The sequence below is a fragment of the Gobio gobio genome (genome assembly GCF_949357685.1).
Source record: "Gobio gobio genome assembly, chromosome: 4".
Taxonomy (NCBI): Eukaryota; Metazoa; Chordata; class Actinopteri; order Cypriniformes; family Gobionidae; genus Gobio; species Gobio gobio.
The window spans coordinates 38,524,010-38,539,400 of record NC_137100.1 but is presented as its reverse complement, the minus strand read 5'-3'; the positions used below and the strand labels follow the sequence as shown (position 1 = coordinate 38,539,400).

General features: G+C 41.5%; 1 protein-coding gene across 1 annotated transcript in view; it reads right to left on the bottom strand.

Annotated features, from left to right (window-relative positions):
• The window catches only part of fibcd1b (fibrinogen C domain containing 1b), a gene marked incomplete at both ends in the record, with an annotated part of 171,726 nt that extends 169,843 nt beyond the window's left edge, over positions 1-1,883 (bottom strand). Inside the window, one exon of the mRNA XM_079815763.1 lies at positions 1,812-1,883. Within this exon, the coding sequence (XP_079671889.1) occupies positions 1,812-1,883 (72 nt within the window). The remainder of the gene's footprint in view (positions 1-1,811) is intronic.
• Positions 1,884-15,391: the final 13,508 nt, after the last annotated feature.

Genomic DNA, 15,391 nt, shown 5'->3' with positions numbered 1-15,391 from the left:
ATGAAAACACAACATGCACACAACATGACTCATGGGCACTTGTGCCACCGTAAATTGAGGTCCCCATGAGGAAACCAGCTTCTGTAAATCATACAGAATGAGTATTTTGAAAATGTGTGTCCTAGTAAACCCTACATTATGGGGACAAATTGTACACACAAATATGGCAATATGTCCTTGTCGGGACATTGTTTGTTCCCCATGAGAAAAAGAGCTTATTTATTTTTGGAAAATGTAAAAATGCAGAACATTTTGTGTGATGGGTAGGTTTAGGGGCAGAGTTAGTGTAAGGAGGTAGAGTATTCAGTTTGTACAGTATAAAAACCATTACGTCTTTAGACCCCCACAAAGATAGTGAACCAGACATTTCAGAGTGTGTGTGTGTGTGTGTGTGTGTGTGTGTGTGTGTGTGTGTGTGTGTGTGTGTGTGTGTGTGTGTGTGTGTGTGTGTGTGTGTGTGTGTGTGTGTGTGTGTGTGTGTGTGTGAAAATCCTGGGAACTTCTTTATTGATAAAAAAAAATCTTGCAAACCACATGACAAAAGCCTAAAAATAGATCCAAAAATGTATATAAGTTCTAGATGTATTATGTTACTTCTGCTCAACATCTAAACAGGATAAAAGGACCAACAACCAATTGAAAATGACATGACATAGACCCCTTTATCTGCTAATGCATGCACCTTAACTTATAAACAAACTAAACAATTGTGCAGTGTTCATTTCATTAATAGACACTCATCTAAATCCAAAGACCTCAGACAAGATCAGATCAGATCCCTTCAGTCACTAGAAGAACAACACTTGTATTCTTTGTTTGTTTTTCACTCTTATCCTTATTCTCGCAACTACACATAGACCTACAGAGAAACACAGAACAGACTGTTGTACAGTGGCTTAAAATTATTGGTTTAATCTTTAAAATAACATTTGAAGAATACACAACGTATGAATAAACATGGATATGAATGGAGACTGAAATTAAATGGGGGGAGGAGGGGGGGGTGAATACTAACTGCACTGTCTACTCTCTCTCCCTCTACAGTCTGTGTAGTTGATTGTATAATGGTGTGGGTGTGTACTCAAGCCTTGAGTATTTATTGAGCTATGTGTTTTGATATTGCTTTTGATAGCTATGTGTTTTGTAGTTCATTATGTTTGAGTGTGTGTGTGTGTGTGTACGCTTTAAGCGTTCTCTTTCCAGATATTTCTCAAACAGATAGACTTAGTCAAAACCAGATTATAAATCACTACTGTCCATTAAAACAGGAATTCACCATGCCATATATATATATATATATATATATATATATATATATATATATATATATATATATATATATATATATATATATATATATATATAGGCCTATATATATATATATATATATATATATATATATATATATATATATATAATGCTTTTATCATTCCCAACACAACAACATAAAAAAAAAAATTGATCATTGATCAAATTTTAAAAGTTCCCTCCTCCTTCCCCACTACACCACCACAGTGCTTATAATGCCAAATCCACCGAGCAGCTGCATTTCGCATGACTGGCGCCCTTTTCCTCAACTACCCGCATAAACGGGAAACAAAATAGCCACTTTCTGCCGCACGCATGATCTACGGGCGCGCTTATGCGGAGTGACAGGAACAAGCCGCACTCAACTCATTGTGCTATTCACTGTTCTCTCTGCACACACACACACACAGACATAGACAGATAGACGAGTAACGTTAGCTATTGTGTCTCATTCGTAAACTACATTCATTATTATGCGAAGTGTAAGCGAGCGGGGGACACACCTGATTTTTGCCCCGCTGTCCGTCTTCGAGTTCCGGTGAGCTGTTCATGATTCCCCATCGATCATTGAGCATTCTCCGGAGAAGAGCCAACCCTAAACCGCCTGTCAGTTACAGGCGTTGAAAAAAACAAGACACCTTGTCTTTCAGTCGTTTTCCTGATCAGTTATTCCATGGATATTGACAAATAACCTTTGGGGGAAAGAGGAAAAGGATATTGTGGAGAGTGCGCGAGATCGAGAAGACACTGGTCCAGCCTCTACTCCGGGACCACACTGACTAATTCTGGTCTAAAAGGGGCGGCGAAGAATCGCACCACACATCGTAATATCATACGTTCTTAATAATAATAATAATAATAATAATAAAACTCCTCAAATTTCTATAAAGTTGATTTACGAGCTATTTTTATTTCCTCCAGGAGCGATGAATAAAGTCCTCAGATATTCCACACGAAGTAGCAAGACTAAGAAAGAGAACGACGGTATAATAATAAAATAAAACGGCGCGAAATCAAGTCGCGCGCATGTACATCCAAGCCAGTGCCACTCAAAAGGCGAAAAACTCCAGATGTTTCTGACAGAAAACGAATAATATTTTCAGTCGGTTAAAAGTGATAGGCAACAACTTTGTATTCCTGAGCCGTTTGCGGGATGGACAGGATGTGGCGGTAAAGATTCTTCAAGCGCAGCGCGCGCGGGTGGTTCGATCGGGAACTAGTTGGCTGTAAGGGAATTCAAGCCTTTTCCCAGGCTGCCCTGGTTTACCGGACAGAGGACGAGGGGTGTCTCGTTTTGACAAGACTAGCGCAGGTGAACAGGGTTCCACTCGTGAGCTCCTCGCTCTCTGTCAGAAGCTATCCGTTAAGCGCGCTCCCGGTGCGCGCTCAGTTTCTTTTTTTTTCACTCCCATGCACCGTCGGCACTGATGTGACTTCTCCAAACCCTTTAGTTAAAGAAACTCCCATTTTGTTCTGAGCAGCTCAACATGCAATAAAAAGGACACGTCATAAAAGATTGGGTCGGAAGTTAAAATGAATTCCAGCTGGATGTAATTGTTTTTAAATAAGTAGCCTAGTTCGTTTAACCGTAGGCCTATAAGCCTCATCACAATGTTTTTTTAAGCCAACCGAAACCGTTACAATGGACGCACAGATGTTTTTTTTTTCACGTTAAATATTCTACCCTTAATTGCCGGTAATTATATCTGACAGCACAGAGATTAATCAGGCGATCATCTCAGTGTCAGTCATTTTCGTAACAATTAGGCTACATTTTCCCACTGGTGCAATCCATGTGATAACGGGGTCAGTTGCACCTGCTGCTGGCCAAATCAGTACCCTAAGTTGTGCCCCCCATCCCAATAATATTTGAAGGTGACAAATAAGAATAGTCTTTATTATTACAATAACATGTTAAATCTATTTACAACTTTAATGAAGGCAAATCAACAAAACTTAACTAATCAACAAAACATAACAAAAATTGACAAGGAGCGCTGCATCTTTACCTGTATTTACTGTTGATCCATGGCTGGAAAAAATGAATAAACATTAAAGATATTAATTTACTATTAAGTTGCTCAATTTCCACAGACTGAAACTTTCATTTAAAATAAAGGCACATGTATTATGTATCCTTAAAATCTATATTGTTTTCAAGACAGTTTAATTTGTACTCTCATCTCATATGGCACACATTAAGCCTATCAGTATGGACAAAAGTGTGCAAACTTTGATGTAAAAGGATTGAAGATGAGTCTAAACCCTCTAAAAAGCCTCAGGAAACAACCGCCCCATGCTGAGACTCTTTGATAGTGGACAGAGAAGAGCTTTTGGATGCAGGTGCGTGTGTGTTTGGTGGAGCATCCAGTAAGACCTGCATCTCAGCCAGAAGCCTTAGGCAAGGGACTTTTGGAAAGACTTAAACTGAGAAAGGGTGTGCACACTAGTCCTATGATAATGTGGACACCAGATTTTAGATTGTATTTACTGCTTATTATTTTATGTTTGTCTGAGTTATCTTGGCAACATACACATTCTGTTTTAACATAAAATATGTTGCTCTATCTATGTGTGTGTGCTTGCAGAAGTGGGTGTTTTCATGGACGGTGGAGCATGAGGACAGAAGCAGAGATCCGTGAAGAGGCAGTGGCGTGCATGCTCTTCTTCAAATGCCAGAGTCAAAGTTTGTAAAACATTTGAGGGGTGAGGGAGAAGGAGAAAGACAGCTGTTTTGAAAGAACAGCAAAAAAAAAAGCATAAGGGCCAATGATCAATAATATCTTTTTATTTGGTTTAATCTGGTTAAAACATGTGTCAAGTTCTTAGAAATGTAGTGTTTGTATTCATGTTGGTTTCAGTTTTGAAACTTTCATCCATTTTCAAGAAAAGTTTAAAATGAATGATGAATTAAAATGTCATGAATAATTAATTCATAAATATCATTCATGCATCGTATTCAACCTTTTTAACGTACTAAAGGTTCAGGGAATCCCACCATTTGATATTTCATAATTTGAACTACCCATGCTTTTTCTTTGTACCACCTCACTGTGATTTGGTAGAAGTTTTCCTAATATTAATCAACAGTAAAACAGTTATGTTTAAATTATTAAGAGAACCTACTTTCTTCTTTTTTCAAATTTTTCTTTTCAAAAAGACAATTAAAAGGCTTATGACACCCCAAAATATCTAAATTAGTATAAATTAAAACCATGCCATCATAGAAGAGCTGTAAAAATGTCATTGAGGAATAAAATGAACTGTTTCACTTGCTGCGTTTCCATTACCCTTCAAATTGCGCAAATTAAAATTAAAAATTGAAAATACGTCCAATGGAAAACACGTCAATTTTGCAAAAACATCAATATATTGCAAAAAAAATAAAAGTACGCTTGCATGTGGTGGTTTTTCCGGCAATTTGAAAAAGGAATATTTTGCAAAACTGCAATGGAAACAGTTTTTCCACTATATGTCATGATTTTTTGAATGACTTATCGCGAGAGGAAAAAAAAAAAGTTTTAGTCGCATAACATTGGTTCATGGAAACGGCATCATTTTGCAATAGTTTTTTAAATAGCCATTTAGAAAATATCGCAAACGTTTTGCTCAAATCTGTAATGGAAACCCGGCTACTGTGGCAATTTAAAAAAATGTAGCGGTGTAACCCCGGCATCTTGGCCCATTTGCCCATTGGCTACTATCAATCATGGCCTACTATATAATCATCATCCCCATCTCTGACTGGCAACACCGCTGGTAGCTGATGTGATAGGCTCTCTGATGCGCTATAGGTGCTGCCATATCATTCAGGTCACAATGCTGGTAGAGGAGAATCTCCCACTCTCTCTTTGAAAAATGAGAGAAAATAAACAAATTACAAAATATTATTCTCCTCACACAAATCATCCATTTTAGAAAGAGACAGTTAACCAAAGCTTCAAATGATAGTATATGCTTTGTATGACATGAAATAAGTCATCCACACACACAAAGAGATACATGTAAAGAAACTGAAAATGTAATTAAACCAGACTGTGCCACACTTGCCTTCAAACAGTGTGGTCCAAAAATCAATAAAAGGTCCAGGTGGACAAAGAAAGCAGTCCTATTAATATATAATGATAGTGTGAGGGAGAAACTGAGAGAGAGAGTCCAAAGGGTGAGAAGAGAGTAGGAAGAGCTTTGTATATTTTAAACCTTGATGACCACAATATATTGTGGAATTGAAGAGAGTGAAGCAAAGAAAGACAAGCAGTGATCTTTCTCCACTGCTCCCCAGGATTGGTTGGGAATAAAGCTATATCTGCAGCAAAGAGAGAATGAGCAAAGTGGGGAGAGAAGGAAAGAATCCTTTTATTGATTTGCTCTCACATCACATGCTCTCCCCTTCTCTGCAATTCAGCATCTCTCTCTCGTGACACCCCCCCCCCCCCCCCCCCCCCCACCACACACACACACACACACACACACAGGCAGGAGAGCTTGGCACATAAAAGGTGACATTCACTGATGGAGTAATTAGTGGCTAGCGAATCACATGCAGTCAGTGATGTTGATGATGTAGTCATGATGATGTACATGCTAATGATGATGTGAAAATAGTTGAACCGTTATTAATCCTATACTGATTATTCTTACAAATAATTGAATGGAGCAGTCCACTGAACATCAAAGAGAAGGCCAAGGTTTTGCTTTTAAAAGTCATACATTTCTGCCACTCCTAGTAAACAAGTGACAAATACAAGCAGATAAATGGGTAGTTTTGTTGTTAATTAATGAACAGTATCAATAAGTACACTTGCATTCACTCAAAAGTCTGGGTGAAGTAAAAAAACAAAAATTTAAGAAAATTGTTTATTTTAGGCAAGGACACATTAAACTGATTAAGTATTACAGTAAATACATTTATATAACGTAATGTTACAAAATACCATTAACTTTGATTGTATGGAAAAAATATTTTTGGATATATTTTTTGTGTGTGTGTGTGTGTGTGTATGTGTGTAGGTAGGGACTTCAACCTGAATGCACACTTGGGAGGACCTAAATTGAGGTCCCCATGAGAAAACAAGCTGATGACAATTTTCATTTTTGAGTCTTTTATTGTAAATTAGAATTGAGTAAAAAATATGTAATTACATAAGCTGTTCTTTGAGTAAAGATGTGAGTTTGACCTGAAATAACCTAATTTTCTGTGTCTAAAGTTGCTCTGTTAGAAATGAAAAACAGGTCTTTAAAAATTAAATGTGATCAACAGGAAAGGTTGAATTGTTTGAAATAATCTTATGTCAGACAGATTCAGTTCCAACAAATCATTCCAACTACTCACAAGTCTCTCAGCTCGATGGTTTCTGCCTCTGTGATTCTGCCATTCTTGTCTGTCTGTCAGTGCAGGGCATCAGTGAGAGTTTTGTAATTATCTGTGACGCTCCCTTGAGCTCTGCTCTGGAACTTCCTGGTGTTCCGGTTCTGTTCTGTCTGCCATTCACAAAAGGCCAGAGGGAACAGGGGAATATAACGACACTGGAAGCCACTGTAAATAACAGACATCCGTATCCCCACAGGCTGAATCATATGTTACCCAGCTTCAAACCATAAGGGAGCGAGAATGACCTTCTGCTCGTATCTAAAGTGGCTTTGTCTGTGTTTTCATACTTGTATTTTTACTGTTATGTCCGGCATTAATCTTCATTCTATTTTTTTCCTACTCCATTTTTCTTCTCACGAATTTAGCTCGCTCACTCACTCAGTGCCTCATATTGCACAAGGATGTACAGTTCACACAGCCAAGATATCCTCAGTTTGGAGGGACCCGTTTGGCCGTAATGAATTGTAATATTTGAATTCTCATGTCAGCCTCTCAGCCCACTTTCCTTTTCATTAATTTCATTCAACTCAGTAGTCTCTTGTCGTAACTCAAACGTATAACAAGCTGACCTTTTGAAAGCATAACAACTATATTTTAAATTCATGGCATTTCTCTCTTTCCACAACCCCCTTGTCTGAAAGCTGTAGAGGAACAGACTTCCATTGCTGCAGGGAAAAAAGATTGAGGATGGGGAAAAAAAAGAGGAGATTCATACAGATTCTTTTTTATTTTTTTAAAGGGGATGTCTAATGCTACATTATTTCATGCATTCTGACTTATTTACACTGTTAAAGAGTTGGATTCTCATGCTGAACATGGCCAAAGTTTGACTGAGACGTATGACAAGAGTATTTCAATTCCAAATATTTGTATACCTTTTGGAAACAAAATTTTCGAGTATGGCCCTGTATACGTCATAAAGGGTGGAATTCCTTGTATGGGCACTTCTCCTGGATGAGCATGTGCGCACATCAACCAGAGCGAGAGCAAGAGCGCATCCATCAACGAGCTTCGTTTGGGTTATGGAAGGCGTCGGCAGTGCTGTCATAATTTTTTTTAGACCACGAAATCAACAATGTCACTAAAGAAGTGTGTTTTTGGCTGTGAGGGAAAGATAACCTTGTTCAGCTTCCCAAAAAATCCAGCAACGGAGTTGTGCAAGTGTGTTTGTTTGTTTCCATTTTGGTGATGAATGTTTTATAAACAAGGCCCAGTTCGACGCTGGATTTGCAGATCGATCAACCTGGTCATGAGTCGAAACCGCAGGTGGTAAGTGAAACTGCATCAAATGTCTGTGTTTTGTTGGCAATCGGCGCATAAGTGCACATAATGTAACCAACATGAACGTATATTGAATCAAAAGTTATCCAGGGATAATGCGATGATGTATTGTGTGCGTGTGTGCGCATGACCCTTTAGCTCCGCCCCCCACTACACGCCTCCACGAGTTCGGCTGTTTTCGGAAAGAATCGGTACAGCGTATCTGTCTTTTATAAATATGATAAAACTAAAGACTCTTTGAAGTTATGAAGGATGCAATACTACTCCATAGGAATTTAAGATTAACACAGAAACTGTGTGTTATGTACCCTTTAATTTCATTAATCCCACCCCCAACTCCTGCTAAAAAATATCTGCACAGGCTAATTTACATTGTGAATTTTCAGTTTCTTTCTGATGTTCTTGCTTTCTTTCAGTCAACTTTTATTTGACAGGAAACCTCGTTGTCTTCTATAAAGTTCATCACAGGAGCAGAACTGACCAAAAATTATCTTGTTTAAATGGCACATACCGAAAAAAAAAAAAAAAAAAACAGCAATTAAGTATGATGAAAGCACTATTTGATATTTAAAGAACAGATGCAGTCTTTGACAAGTTTAGATTATCACGTCCACTCCAGCGTGAATGAAGACAACTGAATCTCCAACACATCTGAGAGCAGGATAATGATACAGGATTTGATCAACTGCTTCCTCAGTTCCAATTGGCTGGAAGGTCATGTGCCCTGAAACACAAAGCTAAAACATCTCAAACATCTTGTCCTTATCTGACTCTCAAAAGAACAAGCTATAACTCGTACTGAGACTTTAATCGGAAAATATCTCAACGGTTCTTCTGCTAGATCATTTTTTATCTTAAAAAGAAAAGTGTGGTAAGAGGTAATTCTGATCCCAGATCTTGAGTTGGAACTACTGCCAGGATGATTCTCGAAAGATGTGGTCAAGATTCTTGTCTTATTCTAGTCCACTTCTATATACCATTGTCAATTTCATTTTGGGCTGCAGAAGTTCTGGGGCTGGCGGCATCTATTTTCAATATTGTAGAAATTGTATGAAGCACATGAAGCTCACATAGAAGTCACTTTCAAACCAAACAGTTGATGTTAGGCAACACTGTAAATATACATGACCAACTGAACCTGATGCAAAATCTGCATGGGTAAAATCTTGTGGATTCCTATTTCCTATCAAAAAGGACTATATTTTACTTGCATAAATTCATCAAACAATGGTAAATGTGACCAAACCTTAAGTCATAATTTATAAGCTGCTAATTATTTGATTGTTGGACCATTATACACTAAAACCAATAAACTTAAAAAAAAAAAAAGAGCCTAATTTGAAAGTAATGGAATGGGACCTGGAATAAAGTTTGAAATAAAACACCTCAGTGAGCTTGTGTTTACCAGACTAAGTTTTAAAGAATTAAATCCCATATGATGAAATTGACATTTTGCACTTGTTTTTTTTTTTTTAGATTTTTAGCAAACATAATTGGATCAATTAAGATAAACATTGTATTTTGCAAATACACATTATTGTATGGGGAGCTTGGCAAGTCTTGCCTTGGTGCAAAAACAACAAATAGTGCAACCAAATTAGGTACATCAGATGGTTTACCTCCCATTTTATTTCAGACCATATAGCTGATCCAAATCTATTCCAGTTTTGAACAGAATACCTTTATATAGATGGGCACCTTGTATAAAGAAAAATAACACTAAACCCAGACTAGTACAATAAAAACAAGACAAGGTGACATTCATTAAATGACATTCAAAGAATAATACCATCTGAAGTCATATTCATCATTCTCTTTTTTTTTTAACTGGAGCTCAATACTGGAGATGGCGTACATGTACTGATGTTCTCCACCTATTCTAACATTTCTCCTGTAATATGAAATGACTTCAGAGGCCCGGCAGTCTGTAAACCTATAGATTATGAATATGTTTCTTCATGAACAGAACCTAAAGCTTATCTATGAAATCTCTTGCCATCCAACAGGTGAATTCACACACACACTAGGAGGCCTTCATTTGGAAGTTTCCCTTTAAATTGTTTGTACTGTTTTATCTTAAGTTAAAAACTACACCACTAAATTGTCATGAAATGATAACCTTTAGAAAATCCACTAAAATGTATATTACCATTAAAAAACGAAACAGTAGTCAATATATTATTTATAGTACTAAAATATATTAAATATATATTAAATAAATGCTATGTCATGCATTCTGACTTATTTACACTGTTAAAGAGTTGGATTCTCAGGCTAAACACGGCCAAGATTTAAAAAAACTAGTTGGATATATGACAGGGTATTTCTGTGTCAAATACACTCCTTCATAAATTGCGTAATTGCTTGTATGGTACTTCTCCTGGATGAGAACGTGTGCACATCAACCAGCAGAGCCAGAGTGCACCCATCAATGAGCTTCTTTCGGGTTACAGAAGCCGTCGGTAGTGCTGCCATTTTGTTTTTAGACCATGAAATCAACAATGTCACTAAAGAAGTGTGTTTTTGTTTGTGAGGGAAAGATAACCTTGTTCAGCTTCCCAAATAACCCAGTGTTAAAGGCACAATATGTACGATTTTTGGATTCAAATATTCAAAAACCACTAGAACAATGTTATATACTTAGACTTACATTATCCCAAATTTTTCCAAGAATGTTAAAATTTAGAGAAATAAGCTATTTTAACAAGGACACGTACCATGTCATCATGCCCGCGTTACCCTCGATTTACCATTTCATTTTGTAGAATGGAAACACCAAAGACGCTTTAATATATTGTGTGTTTTATTAGACAGGTGAGCAACTGTTTGGATGCATTAATTGACAGAAAACTTATCAGTGTTATATAGCTTAACAAAGTTAGTCTGATTGTTTATATCTCGTTTTCTTGATTTACAGTGAATACCATGTTTTACCATGCCTAATATCAATCTAGCTTGCTGACTTTCCTGCATTAATTTATAGAAAAACTGTCTATAAATGAACATGCACCCCAGGACATTGTATGTACGCATTTAACTGTCTTGTAAAGTGTCCCTTATATGGTATTTCATTTTATGCATATCTTATGAGCAAGCTACTAGTTCATGTAACCCAGGGGCATAGGAGCAATTTTGAACCTGGGGGGTACAATAAATGCTAGGGGGGTTCGGGGGAATTTTTTTAATAGGCTATATAAAGCACTTTGTGATGATGAACCTGGACAATGACATCATCACTAGTGTGCCAACCAAGTGCTATGGTAAATTTATTGTGTGTTTGAACATGTTTATGCTGTGATGTACATGTCTGGTGGGATAATACCAACATTTATGGTTTCATTTGTCAATGTTGGGTAAGGATAACAGCAAGCTAGTGTCTGTTTTAAATTGTCTTTATTTGGTTAATTTGCATAATATAGCACATGTTAGATCTGATCTTTCAGGACCTGTAGTTTGGAGGCGGGATCTGGTAGCGCGTAACCAGAGCTTGCTGTCTGATCGATCATACCATTTTTCCAACATGGGGAGAGATGTGAGTGCTATGAAGTGATTAAATGTTTGTTTTTATGTTTATATGTTGGGTTTGTTTGTATTATAAGAAGAGGATATAAGAAATGAATTTTGAACATGTACTTGGGTGACAATGTTTTGCGGTGTAATTCTGTGATGACTGTTACAGGAAAAGGTTCCACCCCGTGACAATGGTTTATCCCACTAGGGTTTGGCGGGAAACTTGACTATTAAAACCATTGTTTGAATTTGTTTGAGGAGGTTGCATTCTATATACTGTGCAAAGTGTTTGAATGTTTGTCTGAGGTGAGACATGAAGTTTGCTCTGATTGAGAAGCTACTAGGCATTGTTTAGTGCCAGATTTTGCTGCTCACAGCATTTTGCTTTAGTTTTTAGCTTAAGTATAAGTTACATTAAGTTTATTTGTTCCCTTTCAGTCGGTCACGTTCGACGTACGTCGGAACTGACCGACGAATTGGGATCTGATCTCAGAGACCAATCTACTTCGAGTGTATTAAAAACGAGCCAATGGAGATTGGCATGCGATCCACGCATTCCACGCACCGCAGCGCGGGAATAAATAAGGAAGTGGAATGCTTGATCATTGCCTTTTTTTTCGGAGCCGAACAGCGTCATTGCTGTGTCTACGAAGAGTGTTATTCGAGTCTCGTGAGAAGGATTGCTGTTCCAGTGCGGGTGTGACGGCGCTTTTCAGCGGGTGGCCGCTTCAGAGGAGATAAAGAGCTGGTTTTGTTGGTTGGCTGGGCGTTTCCATTTCTGAGGGCTCACGCAGGCTTGCACTATCTGAACTGCTTGAGCCGCGGTCATCTCACTGAGTGCTTCAGCACTGAAAGAGCGGTTTTCCTTTTCTAAAAGAGCAACACGGTTTGACCCTGCGTCTTTTTCAAGATGTCATTCAAACCGTGTGTTTCTGGATGCGGTTGTTTCCTGTCCTCATTTGACGGCCACGATCTCTCTCACATATAAACATGTGTGATTGCGTTCGTGGGTGATCCATGCTCTCTCAGGAGAGCATGGTCACGTCGGCGCGTTGTTCGTCTCACCTTTCTCGTAAGGGCTCGAGCGTTCAGCGCGCCGTGTGCCGTCGAGCGCCGGCTGACAGCGGGGGTTGCCACGGCAACCCAGCGCGTCACTCGGCACTCTCTAGATGCGCGGTCCAGACTATGAAACCTCAAATGGGGTTGAGTCCCTTTCCTTATTCCCTGATCTAGTTTCTTTTCTGGTGCATCAGAAAAGGACTACTTTAGCTAATAAGCTTTGGTGGACCTGAGGATTACAGTGTGGCATCCCCGCCGGGTACATCTCTTCGGACCCCACTCCTCTATCGCATCATGAGCATGCCGAGACTTTGTTCGTGGGTGGTTCATGTTCTCTCATGAGAACATGACCACGTCGGTGCGGTGTTCGTCTTGCCTTTTCATAAGGCTTGAGCGTTCAGCGCACCGTGTGCCGTCGAGTTTGACGGCCACGTTCACTGTTTCACATGCCTGCTGGTAGCTTACAGATGGGATTGCTGGTCCTTTTAAAACAAGGAGACCTAATGTTTCATTTGTGGCTCTGGCAGAGGACAGATGTCAATTGCTGCATCGGAGAGAGGGCTGTTATGCACTGGAAATGATGATGCTGAGTTTCCCACTATAATGGTGTGTGCTTTTGCTGAATCAGATTCAGAGTTGACAGCCATGCTTTCCCGGGTGGCTGAGGCGTAGTGCAACGCTTAAATCGCCTTGCCTACCCCCATGCCTTTTTTCCCGGATGGGCATTGGAAAAATTAGCAGTATGGAACTATTTGGTGTCAAAATATGGAACACCAAAAGGGCCGAAATCTGTATAAATTTTTCCCTCTCTCACTACCCTCTGTCCTGCATGTACGAGGGTAGTCCCGACCCAGGGGTTATGCAGGAACTGCGTGCGGTGGTGGACCTCGCTCTCTGGGCGACGGAAGTCACTGCACGCTCCCTGGGTCAGGCGATGTCCACACTAGTGGTCCAGGAACCTGGGGCTAAACCTGGCAGATATGCGTGAGTCCGACTAAGTTCGGTTCCTTAACGCCCCTGTCTGTCAGGCTGGCCTCTTCGGCGACGCCGTCGAGTACTTTGCCCAGCAGTTCTCAATGGCCTAGAAGCAGACAGAGGTGGTTTTAAAAAAAAAATCCTAATTCGCAGCACCTCTGCCTGCTTGTCGCCGAGGGCGCCCCCCCTTCGTCCGCCTCCGCCCCTGCGAAACCCAGGCAGCAGCCTCCATCTGGGAGGCAGGGTGCCGGACGTAAGGGAGGCGCCCAACCCACTCAGGGCTTGCTAGTCTACAAGCAAGCGCCTGAGATGGGCAGCCCAGGGAGAACAGGAGCTGCTCCGAGGGAGTTGGTGTCCGCACCCCTCCCTCACCCCCCCGGAGGAGGACCGGGGGCCCTGACTGGTGTCAATACTCTGCAGCTGGCTCTCCGGAGTCCAGCGGTACCCACATTTTCAGAGCAGTTTCCTCTCTCCCTGGGCCCCAAGAGGGCCAGGTTGGCAGTGTGCGACGCCCCCGGGCCTTGTCACTTCTTTCCTCCCCTCCCTTCGCCAGGGGGCAGCAGTGTGGGCACCGAGAACGCCCCCGGGCCTTCTCACCCACACTCTGCCCCACCCTGGAATATTCAGACAACACTCCGGGCCGCCTCCCGAGTTGGGTCTGTCTATTCCTCTTCGCTGCCCCACCCCGGGTACTTCTGTGGTGCCGTTGGTCCCGCTTGTGCGGTCTCTGGGCTTCGGCCCCCAGGCCGTCTCGCTGGCTCATCCGTACCATCAGACTCGGCTACGCGATTCAGTTCGCTCACCGGCCTCACAAGTACAAGGGCATCCTCTTCACCTCCGTGCGAAGCAGCGATGCTCAGGTCTTGCGGTCAGAGATCGATGTCCTACTGGCGAAGGACGCGGTCGAGCCGGTTCATCCAGCCGATATGAAGGCGGGGTTCTACAGCCCCTACTTCATTGTACCCAAGAAAGGGGGTGGGTTATGGCCAATCTTGGACCTGCATATCCTGAATCGGGCCCTGCACAAGCTCCCGTTCCAGATGCTAACGCAGAAACGCATCTTCGAATGCATCCGTCCCCAAGATTGGTTCGCAGCGATCGACCTGAAGGATGCGTACTTTCATGTCTCTATCCTTCCTCGACACAGACGTTCCTACGTTTTGCGTTCGAGGGGAAGGCATATCAGTACAAAGTCCTGCCCTTCGGGCTGTCCCTGTCGCCTCGCATCTTCACGAAAGTCGCAGAGGCAGCCATTGTTCCGCTCGGAGAAAGCGGCGTTCGTATCCTCAACTATCTCGACGACTGGCTCATACTCGCCCAGTATCGGGAGCAGTTGTGCGAACACAGGGACATGGTGCTCAGTCACCTCAGCCTGTTGGGCCTTCGGGTCAACCGAGAGAAGAGCAAACTCTGTCCCACGCAGAGGATCTCTTATCTCGGTATGGAGCTGGATTCGGTCAGCCAGACTGTGCGCCTCACGGAAGAGCGGGTCCGGTCGGTGTTGAACTGCTTGAATTCGTTCAAGAACAGGACAGCGGTCCCACTGAAATTTTTTCAGAGGCTCCTGGGGCATATGGCATCTGCAGCCGCGGTAACGCCGCTCGGATTGCTTCATATGAGACCGCTTCAACACTGGCTCCATGGCCGAGTCCCGAGGTGGGCGTGGCAGAGCGGCCAGTACCGGGTCCCAGTGACTCCTTACTGCCGCCAAACTTTCAGCCCATGGTCTGACGCTTCGTTTCTCCGGGCCGGGGTGCCCTTAGAACAAGTGTCCAGGCATGCTGTGCTCTTCACGGATGCCTCCTCCACGGGCTGGGGGGCCACGTACAACGGGCATGCAGTTTCAGGTTTGTGGACGGGACCTCAATTGCATTGGCATATCAATTG